General features: G+C 42.4%; 1 protein-coding gene across 1 annotated transcript in view; it reads right to left on the reverse strand.

Annotated features, from left to right (window-relative positions):
• Nucleotides 1-18,256, reverse strand: part of CSGALNACT2 (chondroitin sulfate N-acetylgalactosaminyltransferase 2) — a 69,257-nt gene that overhangs the window by 16,302 nt on the left and 34,699 nt on the right. Inside the window, exons 2-3 of the mRNA XM_034423450.3 lie at nt 13,674-14,896; nt 1,939-2,155 (exon numbers count right to left, since the gene is read on the reverse strand). Of these exons, the coding sequence (XP_034279341.1) occupies nt 1,939-2,155; nt 13,674-14,328 (872 nt within the window). The 5' untranslated portion in view covers nt 14,329-14,896. The remainder of the gene's footprint in view (nt 1-1,938; nt 2,156-13,673; nt 14,897-18,256) is intronic.

Raw genomic sequence — 18,256 nt, forward strand, 5'->3', positions numbered from 1 at the left:
AAGCTCGTTGTTTCCCATGAAACTGAAACAAGATCTAATCTATTATCGTAGCAAATGACAGTATCCAGGGTCTATTGATGGAGTAGATTAACAAAGGTCAATTCTCAACCAAGAACTTTTGCATCCAGAATTACTAAATGCAAAAACACAATTTGTGCTGCTTTTATCTTGCAAGAAATCTGTCTCCCCAATCTATCACAATATAAATTATCCTCGATTTAGCAATTATTATTGAGCTGGGAAATATAGTTTTAAATTGTGGCAGCCGTTAAGCGAGTCACCTTGCCTGATTTAACAACCATTTTTTCTAACAGGTAAGTGAATGCCGCGGTTGTTAAGCAAATGCATTGCCCACGATTGGTGCAGTAGAAAAAATTGATTTTCTGGGAAAAAACTGTGGTCACGTGACACTGTAAGTGGCCATAATTGTGAGCTGGTTGCTAAGCACCCAAAATGCAATCACTTGACTACAGGGGTGACCTTCGGAGCTTAGAATGGCCACAAAGGAACCAGTCGTAAATTGAGGACTCCCATATTTCCCCATAATAAGACTGGGTCTTATATTAATTTTTGGCTCCAAAATACGCTTTAGGGCTTATTTTCCAGTTAGGTCTTATTTTCAGGGAAAGACAGTATTAAAATGCATCCGTCTGGCTGACGATATTAACTGGGGCTTATTTTTGGGGTAGGGCTTATATTATGAGCGTCCTAAAAAAATCATGCTAGGGCTCATTTTCCGTTTGAGTCTTAATTTTGGGAAAACACAGTACCTATACTACTACTCTGCTTTCTCCAATTAAAGGCCTATATATCTGACGCTGAAAGAACTTTTATTTTTCTCGCTGTCTTTTTTTTTTTAACCTCTTCTATGGATAGCTTTTAGATATCCTATGGCATTACTGTCTGGTTTGGAAACATTAGTGCTTCGGATAGGAAGGCGGTGCAGAGAGTGGTGAGGGTGGCAGAAAAGATTACTGGCAGTTCCCTCCCTTCTATTCAGGACACGGCATATAAATGATACTTAAGTAGGGTCTGTAATATCATCAGGGATGCTACACATCCTCTCCATGACCTGGTTTCCTTGTTACCTCCTGGGAGGGGGCTTTGTTGGTACCTGAAGCAGAACATCCAGATTCAGTCACAGTTTTGTTCCGTATAGAATAGAGTACAGTAGAACAGAACAGAATAGAATTCTTTATTGGCCAAGTGTGATTGGACACACAAGGAATTTGTCTTGGGTGCATAAACTCTCATTGTGCATAGTATCAACCTTGTAAACTCTGAAGTTTCTTCTTTCCGCTATGTATTCAAAATGGACTCTGAGTTGTGTGTGTGTGTGTGTGTGTGTGTGTGTGTGTGTCTGTCTGTCTGTCTGTCTGTCTGTCTGTCTGTCTGTCTGTCTATCTATCCATCCATCCATCCATCCATCCATCCATCCATCCATCCATCCATCCAGAGTGGGATTCACTTACCTTCCCTACTGGTTCACAAATATGAGCATGCACACACATGTGCACGACTTTCCGTGCATGCTCTTTGCTCACGCATTATGTCCGGGCAGGTGGGCGGAGCCTCTCACAGTAGCCACTACCGGTTCGCCCGAATTGGACAGAACTGGCTGAATCCCACCTCTGTATCTATCTATGTATCTGTGTATCTATCTATGTATCTATCTATCTATCTCTATCTCTATCTCTCTATCTGGGTGTAAGGGTGTGTGTGTGTGTGTGTATATGTATGTATGTATGTATGTATGTATGTATGTATGTATGTATGTATATAGCATATGAATATGCATGCTATATATTTGTATGGATAGATATATAATTTCTTTGGAGAGCAGGCAACAGAATTTGATTTTTAATGTGTGCTCACAGTAAAAAAAAACCAAAAACCATGACAATAAAGGTTACCTTATCTTATCTCTTATGTACTTACCTGAAATTTTGCATGAATTGTGCAAAAACCTCTGTCCTTCCCGCTAGAGGAACTATGATATTGATCATCGACCGGGAGATGTCCACAGTCTCTGTCTTCACTTTCATGAGAGGACCAAACGGACGGAACAACGAAACGTGTCTGTATTCCATTTCATCTGCTTTCTTGTAGAACAATTCATACTGGGAGCCTTTGTCTCTCTCCGTGCGGTAATAACCTTGTGGAAAATTCAAAAGATGGAATAAATTGAGTCATAGATTTTACAGGCAGCAAGAAAAGGCTGGGAAACACATCCTGGTGCATGGCTTAAGGAAATTTGTCTTTGACTCAATACTACATTTAATCCTCAATTTACAACCATTTGTGGTGGCGCAGTGGTTAGAGTGCAGTAATGCAGGCTACTTCTGCTGACTGCCAGTTGTCTGCAATTTGGCAGTTCAATTCTCACCAGGCTCAAAGTTGACTCAGCCTTCCATCCTTCCGAAGTGGGTAAAATGAGGACCCAGATTGTTGGGGGCAAGAGGCTGACTCTGTAAACCACATAGAGAGGGCTATAAAGCACTATAAAGTGGTATATAAGTCTAAATGCTATTGCTATTGACTCAGCCGTCTGTCCTTCTATGGTTGGTAAAATGAGGACCCAGATTGTTGGGCGCAAGAAGCTAACTCTGTAAACTGCTTAGAGAGGGCTGGAAAGCACTGTAAAGCGGTATATAAGTCTAAGTGCTATTGTTATTTGTTTAGTGACTGAGAGTTACAACGGCACTGAAAAAAGTGACTTATGACCGTTTGTCACATTTATGACTGTTGCAGCATCCCCATGGTCATATCTGTGCGCTTGGTAACTGGCTCACATGTATGACGGTTGCAATGTACCTGGGGTCACGTGATTTTCCCTTTTGCGACCTTCGGACAAGCAAAGTCAGCGGGGAAGCCAGATTCACTTAACAACCAGGTTACTAACTTCACAACCGCAATGATTCACTTAGCAACTGTGGCAAGGAAGGTCGTAAAATGGGGCAAAACTCATTTAACAATGGTCTTACTTGGCAATGGAAATATTGGCCTCAATTGTCATTGTAAGTTGAGAACTCTTTATATGCATGAACCCGCTCAACATTTGCAATTTAGCGTGACCTATCATTCATACATTAAACCCAGAATTTATAAATAAATTCTTGGCTTAGAATCCAGCCAGGTCCATATTTTAAAAACTGGCTTAAAACATTAAACAAAAAATGAAAATGGAATCAAAAGAAATATGTCATTCATACATATAAGGATTTCAACTGTTTCAAGGTCTTTACCTAGCTGGCCCACATTTTTGGTCAAATCTTGCTTCCAGCCAAAGCCAGTTGAGATATGATCCTACAAAGCAACTCATAAGACTCTTGCAACATCAGTATTAAGGGAAATGTGTTTTTTTTTCCCTTTCCAGAAAACATGAGTCTCCCGCTGTAAATTCTGGTATGCAAAATAACAGCTCAGGAAGGAAAGCTCAGAATGAGATCATCTGGCACATTTATTCATTAGGTAATTTATGGAACGATTTGGGCGATTTTTAGAGAAACGGGGATGACTTTAGTCAGCCTGTCTGAAGTTGCACATTCATTCTTTCACCAAAAGGAACATTTCTGCAAGCCAGTTTATAAAATTCTATGGCTACCATTGCATCATCTACCGTATTTTTTTGGCGTATAAGACGGACCTTTCCCCCCCCCCCAAAAAAGAGGGTGAAAATCTGGGTGCGTCTTATACTCTGAATGTATACCTGCCCAGCTTCTCAAACGGAGGTTTCAGAGGCTGAAAAAAGCATCAGAAAAGAAGCTTCAGAAAAGAAGCCCCCAAACAGAGCTTCAGAAAAGAAGCCCCCCCAAAAAAACTTCAGAGGCTTTTTTTTTCTGAAGCTCTGTTTTGGAGGCTTTCAGAGGCAAAAAAGAAAGTTTTTTTCTGAAAGGGAGTTTCAGAAGTTTCAGAGGCAGGAAAAAAAGCAAAAAAAAGCAAGGCACAGAGCTCACAACCAAGGAACCTGTTGCTAAAATTCACCTCTGGGAACAGCTGATTGGGGGTATTTCAGGAGGCCGACCTACCTGCCGATCAGCTTTTTTCTTATTTTCCTCCCCAAAAATTAAGGTGTGTCTTATACTCCGAAAAATACGGTATATTAGCAAACATTTTTTAAAAAGAAGCAGCAGCAGCAGCAGCTAGCAATGATTTAGCTCAGAGTTAACTCCAACTCTTCTGGGTTGGCAGCCCAGAGTAGGGGAGGGGGCAAAAGGGGGATGATTTGGTGGGAGGGGCAAGCGATTAAGCCCACAACAATGCTCACGTGAGTGGGGCCGTGTGGGCGCGCATCGGCCGGCCCCTCACATGGCCCAGTGGTGATTAGCCCATGGCCCAGTAGGTTGGGGACCCCTGATTTAGTTGGAAGGTTGGTGTCCAGTACCGGTTTGAGAAAGATGCAATTGCCATCGTTTAACTTAAATGTTTTTCAAACTTGGCGGCTTTATGGTGTGTGAACTTCAACTCCCAGAGATCCCCATGGACAAAACTTCAATTCCCAGAGTTCCCCATGGACAAAATCTTAGATAATCTATTAAGTGCAAGGAAGCACTACATAGATCCATAGGCTGCAGGATAGTTGGTCAGGTTTGTAAATGTCTATGTTAGATGTTGGGTTGGGGAGGGCATGGAGCTTAAAACAAACTATGCTGAATTATCTGTTTAGAAGTATTTAGAATAACAGAGTTGGAAGGGACCTTGGAGGTCTTCTAGTCCAACTCCCTGCCTAGGCAGGAAACCCTACACCATTTCAGACAAATGATTATCCAACATCTTCTTAAAAACCTCCAATGTTGGAACATTCACAACTTCTGGAGGCAAGTTGTTCCACTGATTAACTGTTCTAACTGTCAGGAAATTTCTCCTTAGTTCTAAGTTTGTTTTGTTTTGTTTGTTTTGTTTTATTAAATTTGTATACTCCTGAAGGACTCAGGGCGGTGAACAGGCACAGGATAAAATACAGAAATACAAAAGTTAGAAACAATTTAAAACCAAATTAAATAATTTAGCCCACGACAATTAAAATCCCAATAATTTAAAACAAATTAAAATTTCAGTTTAAAAAATTTAAAAGAAAGGGGAGAAAAATTAGGCCAGGCCGGCTTGCTGGAATAAGTTGCTTCTCTCCTTGATTAGTTTCCACCCGTTGCTTCTTGTCTGCCCTCAGGTGCTTTGAAATATAGCTTGACTTCCTCTTCTTTGTGGCAGCCCGAGATATTGGAACACTGCTATCATGTCTCTGTTAGTCCTTCTTTTCATTAAACTAGACATGCCCAGTTCCTGCAACCGTTCTTTGTATGTTTTAGCCTCCAGTCCCCTAATCATCTTTGTTGCTCTTCTCTGCACTCTTTCTAGAGTCTCCAAATCTTTTTTTACATCCCCTGAGATACTGGAACACTGCTATCGTGTCTCCCCTAGTCCTTCTTTTCATTAAACCAGACATACCCAGTATATATAACAGGAACACCCATTACTCATGCACACTGTGGAGGATTTACCCTAAGTAAATACAGTGTGGAGATCAAATTTAGACAAGGAATGCAATGCATTCTGTGCGGTTTTCAAAAGATGTAGTTTATGAACAACAGGGAAAAATGAGTAACACGAAACAATGGACAATTGGAGCCAGAATGAATTTAAGACTGGCAATGTACTTCAATTGGCTTTCAGATAAGCTGAGGTTTTTCTGTTTTTGTTTTTCCCCCTAGGTTCAAGAATTTAAATTTAATCGCCATCACAAAGGCGGCATAGAATTCCACAGTAAAAGAATCGTGTGCAGTTTGAGGGCAAAAGTTGCAAGGAAGAATTTTATGAAAGGATCTTTCACATGCCAATATCAATTACTAGTGAAAACGATGGATGAAATTCAAATAATTAAAGCAATCCTCAAGACATGAGAAGATGGGATACCTAACTTCAACGCACAAAGGGAAGCAAAAGTTAAGGTTTCTTTTTTTAAAATTCCGTTAACTTCATTACAACAACAGACTTGTGGGGATTTCTGCTGATTTTGTTCCAGTTGTTTTTTTGTTTAATAAGAGGAACACACCAGTGGTGAAATTCATTTTTTTTTACTACCGGTTCTGTGGGCGTGGCTTGGTGGGCGTGGCAGGGGAAAGATACTGCAAAATCTCCATTCCCACCCCACTCCAGGGGAAGGATATTACAACATCTCCATTCCCACCCCACTCTGGGGCCAGCCAGATGTGGTATTTGCCGGTTCTCCGAACTACTCAAAATTTCCACTACCGGTTCTCCAGAACCTGTCAGAACCTGCTGGATTTCACCCCTGGAACACACACACACAAACAGAGACACACACACACAGAGACCCAAGTGTCTGCATAATTCCCAGGGTTCCCATAATTGCAGGGTGTATCTGATTTTAATCCTGGCATGTAAAACTTCCTGTCAACTGGGCACCCTAAATCAAACTTATGAAATTTGTTATCTCGCACGTAGAGTACGCAGAAAATTGAATCAATTCTGGCTACAGTACTGAGACATGTCATGTCCTTTCACTGCTTATCAAATTCTTCTTCTGTTCCTTCTTTGTAACCTTCAGGTTTTAACAAACATTTTCCCCCCTTTTCTGTTACTCTGTTCAGTAAGCCCTCAAAAGCATTAGTTAGGATACAGGATAAAACAGCAGGTGTGTGTGTATGTGTTTTAAAAAACACCCAAATTTAAGAAGAGAAGCACTCTTTCTCCCAAGGGTTACGATTTTCTGACCTTTGGGGACATGGCCAGGTTCACCAGAGCCCTTATATCATTTAATTTCTGAAGAGGAATGAGGCATTCGAATGTCTTTAGTACTTTGGCAAATCTAGTATGTTTCCCAAGTTATCTCCCTCCACCCCCACCCCAAGCACCTATTTATGAACTGCTGAGTATTTGGGATGAGGGTTGGGTGAGTGGAGGATCCATATTGGTTTTGTTTGTTATTGACAGAGAGAGAGAGAGAAGGAGAGAGGGATAAAGGAAGCAAGGGAGGGAGGGAGGAAGGGAGGGAGGGAGGAAAAAGGAAGCAAGGGAGGGAGGGAGAGAAGGAGAAAGGAAGCAAGGGAGGGAGGGAGGGAGGAAGAGAGAGAGAGAGGGAGGGAGGGAGGAAGGAAGGAAGGAAGGAAGGAAGGAAGGAAGGAAGGAAGGAAGGAAGGACCAGTAGCTTACTCTAGTGGTTAAAGCACCAGGCTAGAAACCAGGAGACTGTGAGTTCTAGTCCTGTCTTAGCCATGAAAGCCAGCTAGGTGACTTTGGGCCAGTCCCTCTCTCTTTCAGCCCAAACCACCTGACAGAGTTGTTGTGGGGAAAAAAATAGGAGGAGGAAGGTGTGTTGGATATATTGGCTGCCTTGAGTTATTTGTAAAAATAATAAAGGTGGGATACAAATAAATTAAAAAAAATTGGAATCCTACTCCATTAAGACCAAACTTTCCCCGGTCTTGAATCTTGCTAGACTCTTCTTCTTCTTCTTCTTTTTTTTACATGTTTCTCCCCTCTTTGGAAGAGCTTTATAGCTCCCGCTGCCTTAAGAAACTTCAAAACATTCTCAAAGATCCATCTCATCCTGGGCACCCTTTTTTTTTGTTTGAACTATTACCATCTGGCATACGGTACAGGATAATAAAAACAAGGACAAATATAGGCTGAAAAACAGCTTCTATCCCAGGGCAGTAACCATATTGAATTCTACTCTGTATAGTGCAATATTAATGCAATATCAGAGGTTTTCAGTTCAACTGTATAGAATGCAAAGGATGTGTTTCTGTGTTTTATTTTTACAGTTATAATGTACACTGAAGATGGCATTTAATTTCGTTGTACAAGATGCAATGACAATAATGAGGACCCAGTTTGTGGGGGCAATAAGCTGACTTTGTATAAATATACAAAAGGATGAAGGCTATTGCTTAACGCACTGTAAGCCGCTCTGACTCTCCGGAGAAGGGCGGCATATAAATCAAATTAAAAAATAAATAAAAAAAATAATAAAGTAAACTAAACTAAAATGTTACAGTAAAGCTTCAGAACATCATTTAAGCAATGATTTCAAAGCCACTCAACTCTTTGGAAGGGTTGAAAATCTGAAGCCAACCTTTGCTTGGGGTTATTGGATTATTATTATTTTTTAGCTGTTCCTAAGGGATGCGGTGGCTCGGTGGCTAAGACTCTGAGCTTGTCAATCAAAAGGTTGGCAGCTCAGCAGTTTGAATCCCTAGTGCCTTGAGCTGGGGTGAGCTCTTGTTACTTGTCCCAGCTTCTGCCAACCTAGCAGTTCGAAAGCACGTAAAAAAATGCAAGTAGAAAAATAGGGACCACCTTTGGTGGGAAGGTAACAGCGTTCCGTGCACCTTTGGCATTGAGTCATGCCGGCCACATAACCACAGAGACATCTTCGGACAGCCCTGGCTCTTCAGCTTTGAAACAGAGATGAGCATTGCCCCCTAGAGTCGGGAATGACTAGCACATATGTGCCAGGTGAACCTTTACACTATTCCTAAAGTTTACATCGTTGGAATTGGCATTAAAATACACAGCAGATTGGTCAAAAATAGTTACTTTGTGGGGAGCATCTAACCTACTAGCTAACTGTAAGCAGGAAGGGGGAATTTCCCATTTCCCTGAAACAAGTCCAGTAGTGCTTCAAATAATTACAAAATGCCAAACATCTCATGCTGTTGAAATCTAAAAAAGGAGAAGACACAAGTTCCAGTTGACCCACAAACGATCTCAAGCAAGCTGACCAAAATGGTTTTAAACGGTGCCCATTTTGTCTTCACTGAACTAAAAAAACTGACAAAGTAAGGAAGCTTTGGGGTTTGCAAAAGGAAGTGGTAAAGCTCTAAAAATTTACTGCCTGAACTGTTTCTCTCCCCACACCCCATAAGGATCGAGGAATGATTCAACAATACCTGTAACTCCAGAGTCTGAAAACATCTGGCTTGTTTTTACCTAGTTTTCAGTTTAAGGCTTTTTGCCATAGGAAATTACACTAGGAAGCCAAACTCAGAATCCAACAGACATGTATGTCATGGATATTCAAGAGTGCAACTCATGCATGAAAATGTTGTAATTCAGAGGGGAGGTATTCAGAGAGAAGTGGGATCTCAACCAGCATTTTAAATAACTGCAGGTATTTATTACTTATGGAGATACAGAGGAACTGATCTCACATCTTGGAAATGTCCCAACGCAATCTCCACCATAAACATTTTGAGCGAGCCAATAAAAATCATGTTTTATGGGTGTGCTTTGGAATCCAAGTGGGACCCAGAAGAGAGTTTCTCCGTTCTGCTGTCTGAAGATCTAGTGATCAAGTGTAGCTCTCACTAAGAGGTCTATGGAGATTCTCAATCATCCATGGTCATGGTTGTCCCAAAGGTGATTTTTTTCCAAAAGGCAGCTGGACTTTCTTGGGGGCGTTTTTTATCTTTGAAAATGATTCACCTCCCATCCGAGAAGCTTATTTATTTATTGGTTCAATTTATATGCCGCCCTTCGCCGGAGACTCAGGGCAGCTTACAATGCGTTAAGCAATAGCCTTCATACTTTTGTATATACCTGCTTAGTAGGGCTTTCGCCCCCCCCCTAAGCGGTGTTCTTTTTTATACAAAGTCAGCTTATTGCTCCCACAATCCGGGTCCTCATTTTACCTACCTCGAAAGGATGGAAGGCTGAGTCAACCTTGAGCCTTGGCGAGATTCGAACTTGCAATAATTGCAGGCAGCTGGTGCTAATTAACAACACTTCAGTCTGCTGCGCCACCAAGCTTCTTCAGTTGCGGGGGGGGAGGGAGAAGACTTTGGAAAAAGTGCAAAGAAGAGCAAATAAGATGATTAAAGGCCTGGAGACTAAAACATATGAACGGTTGCAGGATTTGGCTTTGGCTAGTCTAGAGAAAAGAAGGACTGGTGGGGAGGACATGATAGTACTCTTCCGGTATTTGAGGGGCTGCCACAAAGAGGAGGGGGTCAAATTATTCTCCAAAGCACCTGAGGGCAGGACAAGAAGCAATGGATGGAAAATAATCAAGGAGAGAAGCAACCTAGAACTAAGGATAAACTTCCTAACAGTGAGGACAATTAACCAATGGAACAGCTTGCCACCAGAAGTTGTGGGTGCTCCATCATTGGAGGTTTTTAAGAAGAGACTGGACAGCCATTTGTCTGAAATGGTATAGGATCTCCTGCCTGAGCAGGGGGCTAGGCTAGAAGACCTCTGAGGTCCCTTCCAACTCTATTCTGATACTGATTTGTCTTTTTGGAAAAAAAAATCACCTTTGGGATTACCACTATTCTATCTATCTTATTCTATTTTAGCTTCAAAACACCAGAGCAAGAGAAGAAAATCCGATTTATTCATGGGTCTCAGGCAACTTAAAAACATGAAAAGCATTAGAATTCACTGACTATTAACACAAATCACTGTCTGGGACCCAACTAATGAACTGGAGGAAGAGAAGCAGCAGATCCGAGAATGAAGACTGGTGTGTTTTGCAAAAGCTAACTGTGTGGATCATTAGGTAGACTCAATAAGAAATATTTAAGACCTGAAACTCAAAGTACGCCTCGCTTAAGATTCCCAGAATAGATAGCAAACATTGAGCAAGATTTGCCATTCAATAATAGATAGTTAATGGACCTGCTGGCAGAAACTATAAAGCATAACCCATGAGCCACGTGTTGTGACTACTACTAAATATTGAGCTACTCAATATTTGATAGTTCATTTGGCATTCAAATCTAAGATAGAGTTATGGTGGACAATCACACTTGGCAGGTAAGTCACAAACTGTGAAAGTGTAGATTTCTAGTTTAGAAAAAAATTAGATGGCTATTAAGGAATTCGAAGAGTAACCCTTGAATAGCAAGGGTGTGCACATGAAAGCGATTGAGAGTAGATACGAATAAACACAGTCAACACAGATACAGTGAGTTGTGTTTACTTTCAGGAAATAGTAAGGCACAGTCCAATAAACAGTCCAGGTCAAAATTACAGTCCAGGGATAATCCAATAACAAAGTCTTCTTACCAGTCGTCGTAGTCATTCACAATAAACAGTTCTTTGCTGTTCTTGCTCTCTGATATCTGTGTGCTACTGTTTGCAAATCCAGAAGAATTGTTTATTGTGAATGACTACGACGACTGGTAAGAAGACTTTGTTATTGGATTATCCCTGGACTGTAATTTTGCTATCTCCTGCTTTATATGTGTATGACCTGGACTGTTTATTGGACTGTGCCTTACTATTTCCTGTTAGTGTATCTGTGTGTTGATTGTGTTTATTCGTATCTACTCTCAATCGCTTTCATGTACACACCCTTGCTATTCAAGGGTTACTCTGCGAATTCCTTAACAATGGCCAACAACAACAACAAGAACAATAAGATGGAAGAGAATCTTTGTAGCTCGGGGTTGAAATGTGGAGTCCACAGTGCTCTCTGAGCTTGGTTGGTTCCTTGCAGATGTTTCATTACCAAACTAGGTAACATCATCAGTGCTTTGTCTGAAGACGAACATCATGATGAATCAAGCTCAGAGATTCCCCCCCCACCCCAAAGAAGAAGTATGAAACAGGAGTATTGTTACTTTTTTCAGGTAGCCCTCAATGTCCTATGGCACTGATGGTTAACCTTTTTGGTGCCAAGTGCCCAAAGCACGCGTGTGTGCACGTGAATGCATGCACACGTGCCTGAACCCCCAAAATGCAATGCCAGCGTCCCCCCACACATGCGCCCTGCCCCTTGCATGCACCCTGCCCCCCCATGCATGCACCCCCCTGCACCTTTGGTTTTGGCTTCCAGGTTGGTACAGGAGGCTTTCCAGGCCCAAAATGGGATGCATGGGTGCAGCACAAGCCCCCCCCCCCACCCCATTTTGGGCCTTAAAAGCCTCCTGCACCACTCTGCGCATGCACCCTGCCCCCCCGTGCATGCATCCCCCACATGCGCCCCACCCCCACGCATGCTCTGCAGAGACCCAAAGACCAGCTGACTAGTGGGAGGCGCGCGCATGTGCGGTGGAGCTGGGCTAGGGCGATGGCTGGCGTCTCATGTTTTGGGGGAGTTGGTTATGTATAGTTCCCAATAACTCCTTCAATTCTCTGAGATGGAGGAAAGATTAAAAGTGATGACTTGAATTATTAAGAAGGAAAGCCCTAAAAATAACTATATCTGAAGCTGGCTTAGACTTTAAAGAGAGCCTGAGATTTTAAGGATTAAGGATGGGCTGAAAACAGTATCCATCATCAAGCTGTCGTTAATTCTGCCAATATCACATATGTTAGAAGCTGGACACACTAAAACTGAACACACACTTTAACATGCCTATTCTCAACGCAAAACTTATGAACACACCTGCTATATTACCTCATTTCTCAGGGTGACCCCAACACCCGTTTAAACATTTTTTAGCATTTGATCATAATCAAACGATTTGTAAGCAAGTAAACAGCTTGGTCTTTTGTTTTATAATCTGTCATACAGGCAGTCCTTGACTTATGACCGTTCATTTAGCAACCGTTACAACGGCACTGAAAAAATTGACTTATGACCGTTTTTCACACTTAACGACCGTTGCAGCATCCCTGTGGTCCCGTGATCAAAATCTGGCTGTTTGGCAACTCTCATATTTATAACAGACACAGTGTCCCGGGTGTGTGTGTGTGTGTGTATCCCGTTGATCGAGGGCTGAAATCCAGCAGGTTCTGACAGGTTCTGGAGAACCGGCAAATACCACCTCTGGCTGGCCCCAGAGTAGGGAGGGAATGGGGATTTTGCAGTATCCTTCCCCTGCCATGCCCACCAAGCCACGCCCACCAAGCCACACCACGTCCAAGCCATGCCCACAGAACCGATAGTAAAACAATTTAGATTTCACCACTGCGTTGATTCCCTTTGGCGACCTTCTGATAAACGAAGTCAACGGGGAAGCCAGATTCACTTAACAACTTCCGTGAGTCACTTAACAACGGTGGCAAAAAGGTCGTAAAATGGGGAAGAAAACTCACTTAACCACGGTCTCACTTAGCAACGGAAATTTGGGGCTCGACTGTGGTCGTAAGTCAAAGACTACCTGTATGTGATCAGTGCAGAATGCCTTCCTGCAAACTCTGATTTCCAAGGCTAGTGTTGTGGCCTTTCGGCCGCCGGCCCCTCCAGCAGCCGAATCAGATGAGGAGGAGGCATGGGAGTCAGGGTCAGCATCAAGGCAACCTGAGAGCTCCGAAGGGGAACAGGGAATGGAGCTGTCAGAGATAGAGACAGAGGCAGAGCCTGGACTATCCGTCAGCCCTCAGATGGAGAATCAATAGCCCTCAGGTCTGGAGGTGGCTGATGAGGAAGAGGAGGAACAGCTGGGTCCAGTGCCTGACGCACGGATGTGCAGAAAGCAGAGGAGAGGAGAGCAATGGAAATCTACGGGCTGATCCTTGGGGTGGAAGAGCCACCGCTGCTAGCGAAGCCCCATCCTAGCTCTGGGGATAAAAGGCAGGGGGCGGAGAGGAATAGATGTAGCAACTATTCATCTCCCTGCCAGACAGGCTTGTTAGTCTTCTGTAAGAGAGAGACTTTTTGCCGGGGCTGCTGGGGTTCCGACTAAAGGAATAATTGCTTCAACTACAGAAGGTTTGTCGTGTTTGGGGAGCTGGGTCAAAACAGCTAGGTGGAAACATACCTTCTACAAAATCACTTTCGGTGTAAAGCTGCCGCTCCCCGATTCCATCTTCTTCCTCTTGACCTTCTTCGTCGGGATTATTGATCACCTCTAGGCCAGCCTCAATCACTTCCACCAACTCATCCCGCTTATCTTTTCGGACGGGCTTCTCCTCCGGGTGACGGGTGAGTCCCATCTCCAACTGGTACACCTTCATGGGAGTAAAGCTCTCAAAAGGGATCACAGCGTATTCGCTGGGTAGCTTGGCACCGATGCTCACTTCGGCTTTGTCTATTTGAGAATGCAGGTATTCTAAGAGGTCATTGGAGGTTTGTTCCTTGATGCCCGGAGAGCCCATGCTTTGGACTTTGGGGTTTTTTTTATCCTGCAACAGCTTCAATTTCTCACTCATCTCTTGAAGTTCCAACTTCAGCTGGGCGATCTGACGCTTCAGGCTGGCGGCCCTGTTTTGGTAGTGTTCTTCCTGCTCTTGAAGAAGAGCTTGGTAATGCTCCTTACCAAAATGATCCCCTCCGAGGCCAGGAAGCGATCGGTTGCTTTCGGTTGGTGGGGCACACTCCAGGAGATACATGATCAGTAACAGACTCAACAGCAAAGCCAGCCCAACAAAAAGCCATCGCGTTCTGGCTTGAAATATTAATCCTCTCCTGGGCATCCTTAGAACACTGTGGTCCTATTCCGAATCACAAAGCTGATCTTTGCAGGTCATTCCTTGCCACCTGAAAGGAGCCATCGTTTTGGAGGCAAATCCAGAGGACTCTCGACTGTTACAGCCACTCGTGGAAGGAGAACATTTCAACAGTCCTCTTGTTCATCTCCAAGTTGAGCTTAAATCCCCGAATGAGGCTGCCTTCCATTCCTGCCAGCAGCTGCCATCCAATTGGCTGATGCACCTCTTGTTAAATAAGCGTTGTTTGCACCAATAGGGAAAGCTTGTTGTTACAAGAAAGTCACCTGCTTTTCGTTTTCCGCCGTGATACCCTTAAGTTTATCGATCAACTTGTATGAAAAAATAAAGAAGAAACCCTCTGGAAATACCGACGTTCTTACTAGAACGTCCGAAGTAGGTTTGAGCTCCTCCATGGAGGACGCACTGCTGAAAAACAGAAGTTAGTATTTCAGCAATACCAGAGAGTCAGCATGGTATTTTCATCCAACATTTGTCCTTCTCCTTTCTTCTTCTTGGAAACCCAGAATCTGAGTCAGCAAAATACAGGAAAAGCCTAATATTAAATTGGGGGGAGGAAAAAAAATACTTGGTTAGAACTACAAAGCAACCAGACAGATGGAAAGCACATAAAAGCAATGCCTAATATCCTAAAAATCTAAATTTAATGAATTGCATATAAATTTATGGCTAGGCTAAAATAGGGAAAAATGGCAACGCTGACATATTTTCTACTTTACTCATCTACAAACTTCTTCTTAGGAAACAGATTTTTTTTAAAAAAAAACTATAACTGCTCTGTCAAAACTCATTCCATTTTGACTTTTCCCAGAAGCATTTTTTTAATTTGCTAAAAAAAAAAAAAAAAAAAAAAAATCCGGAAAGAAAAAAAAAGGTCAGCAAATTCATCATCATCAATTCAAAAGAACTTTTAAATGCAAGAATTTTAGAATGTCGAAAAGTTTCGTTAGGGTAACTTCTACAGCTGCCGCCCACCCCCCGGCCCCAAATATAAAAAAAGATGCTACAGAAATATTAACTGCAGTATTTTAGCTTTCAGATTTTGGTTATTTCAAGGATAGTTGGGGAAAGCACCATAGTTGCTTTAGGAACTAATAAAGTATGTTTCAGAACACGGAATAACGAGGAGTTGGAAGGGGCCTTGGAAGACTTTTAGTCCAAATTCCCCTGCTCAAACAGGAGGCCATGTCATTCTGGGCAAATGATTGTCCAGTCTTTTCTTGATAACCTCCAGTGATAAACTGTTCCACTGATCGTTTTCAGAGCTAGAACATTTCTCCTTATTTCTAGGTTGGATCTCTCTTTATTAAGCTTCCACTCTTGTCCTGTCTTAGGTGCTTTGGAGAATAGATCAATCCCCTCTTTTCTATAACAGCCCCTCTGTGACTACTATCATGTCACCTCTAATTATTCCCTTCATTAGATTAGACATACCTAGTTCCCACAACTATCCATCATATGTTATAGCCTCCAGGCCCCTAATCATCATTGTTGCTTCTCTCTGCACTCTTTCTAGAGTCTCAACATGCTGATTCAGTTCTACAGAGGAATGACTGAGTCTGTCATCTGCACCTCTATAACTGTCTGGTTTGGTTCTGCAACCCAACAAGACAGACACAGACTTCAGAGGATAATTAGAACTGCAGAAAAAAACAATGGCTACCAACCTGCCTTCCATAGAGGATCTGTATATTGCACCAGTCAAAAAGAGGGCTGTGTTCTGCCCCAGCTACGGACCCCAAAGAATGCAGCACACACAAAGTCCATTCAAACCTTAGTTTACTAAATAAACCAGTTTTTTTACAACAATGGCTGTTAATTAACTGTATTAACAGCCGCCAAGAATTCAAAGAATAATACTGAAAGCTTACTGTGATTGGCAGAATACCCAGAAGCAATTTGCAGGAAGCTGATAAGATAAGCAAGACAAGACACGAAGGTATGTGAATGAAGTTGTTCCCTGCAAATTGCTTCAGTCGGCGTTCTTCCTTAAATAGGCTAAGGGAGTGGCCAATTAGCCCCAAGCCTTACTCTCAAGGAGACCTCCTTCTGAGGAGCCACTCCTGCCTTTTCGCAGCTCTGTGCGCCTGTGCATCGAGAAGAGGCTCCTCCTCTTTGTCCTCTTCACTTAAGGGAGCTTCAGGAGGTTCTGAAGATCCTGGCTGAATCCCCGCCTCTGCACCACATCTTCTCCAGCCTCCTCATTGTCTGACTCAAGTGCCAGCTGCACAGGCTGCTGGCGCAGCACCACACCAGCCTCCTCGCTGTCGGAATCAGCTACTAGCTGCACAGGCCGCTGACGGGCCACAACAGGCTGGGAAACGATCTACAGACCCCTCACATCCTGGATATAAATAGCTTCAACTTCTACCCTCAAAACAACGCTATAGAGCACTGCACACCAGAACAACTAGACACAAGAAAGAGTTTTTTCCCGAACGCCATCACTCTGCTAAACAAATAATTCCCTCAACATTGTCAAATTAACTACTAAATCTGCATTACTACTACTATTAATCTTCTCATCATTCCTGTTACCCATCTCCTCCCACTTATGACTGTATGACTATAACTTGTTGCTGTATCCTTACGATTTATATTTATTGTTTCCTAGTATGATTTGATTGCTTATTTGTACCCTATGTCTATCATTAAGTGTTGTACCTTATGATTCTTGACAAATGTATCTTGTCTTTTTATGTACACTGAGAGCATATGCACCAAAGACAAATTCCTTGTGTGTCCAATCACACTTGGCCAATAAAGAATTCATTCTATCTATCTATCTATCTATCTATCTATCTATCTATCTATCTATCTATCTATCTATCTATCTATCTATCTATCTTTGTAGCATGACCAAAACTGGGTGCAGCGTTCCAATTGTGGTCTTACCAGTGTAGTGTAAAGCAATATTAATTGTTCACATGATCTTGATTCTTAATCAAATTGATCTTGAGAACCTTGAGAAGGTCATAACAAATCTTCAACTGAATTACCAAGCTCTCCACCACAGGATAGGACTCGAGATGGAATCGCTTCTACGATATCCTTCTAAATCCTGATCAAGATGGGATACAAAGACTGAGCTTACTTCCCATAATACTCTCTGGGGGTCTCTGCATTGACATCTGCAAGATTAATTGTACAGTTTTGCTGTACGAATAGCTCAAAATGTTATCCACTTCTTTCCATGAATTTCTAAAACACGTTTCAAACTTGGGCAGAGTCCTGCCATAGTTAGACTGTCAAGACCTTTACTCTGGTCTGCTAGCAATTATCACATAATTCCTACATCCACCCACCCACCCTCCCCGGAAAAAAAAAGCATGCATGAATTTACACTGTTACCAATTAATAGCAATGATTGCAAAATGTTATATTTGACTAGCAGAAGAAAAAAACCCACAAGTTTAATATGTTGACAAAAGAACGGTTACAAAGATCCAGACTCCCCTTGGTAGAATTCTCCCCATATTAGCTCATGTTCTGATGGTAATAACATTTCTACAGAAGTGGTCAATTTTTTTGAGTTTAACATTTTTATTGAGTTATAAAGCAGTGGTGAAATCTAAAATTTGTTACTACCGGTTCTGTGGGCGTGGCTTGGGGGGGGTAATGTGGGCATGGCCATTTAAAAAAAAACTTTTAAAACCATTTTTTCTACAACCTCTTCAGCGAAGAGGTTGTAAAAAAAATGCTTTCAAAAGGGTCTGACGATCCCAGCTGAGTTGCCTGATCGGCAGAGGCTCTTTTTCTTTTAAAAGCTTCTGCCGATCAGACAACTCAGCTTGGATCGTTAGAGGCTTTTAAAAGAAAAAAAGCCTCTGCCGATCAGGCAACTCAGCTGGGATCGTCAGACCCTTTTGAAAGCATTTTTTCTACAACCGAGGTT

The sequence above is a fragment of the Pantherophis guttatus genome, chromosome 6 (assembly GCF_059756535.1).
Source record: "Pantherophis guttatus breed Tessera chromosome 6, ASM5975653v1, whole genome shotgun sequence".
NCBI classification, from domain to species: domain Eukaryota; kingdom Metazoa; phylum Chordata; class Lepidosauria; order Squamata; family Colubridae; genus Pantherophis; species Pantherophis guttatus.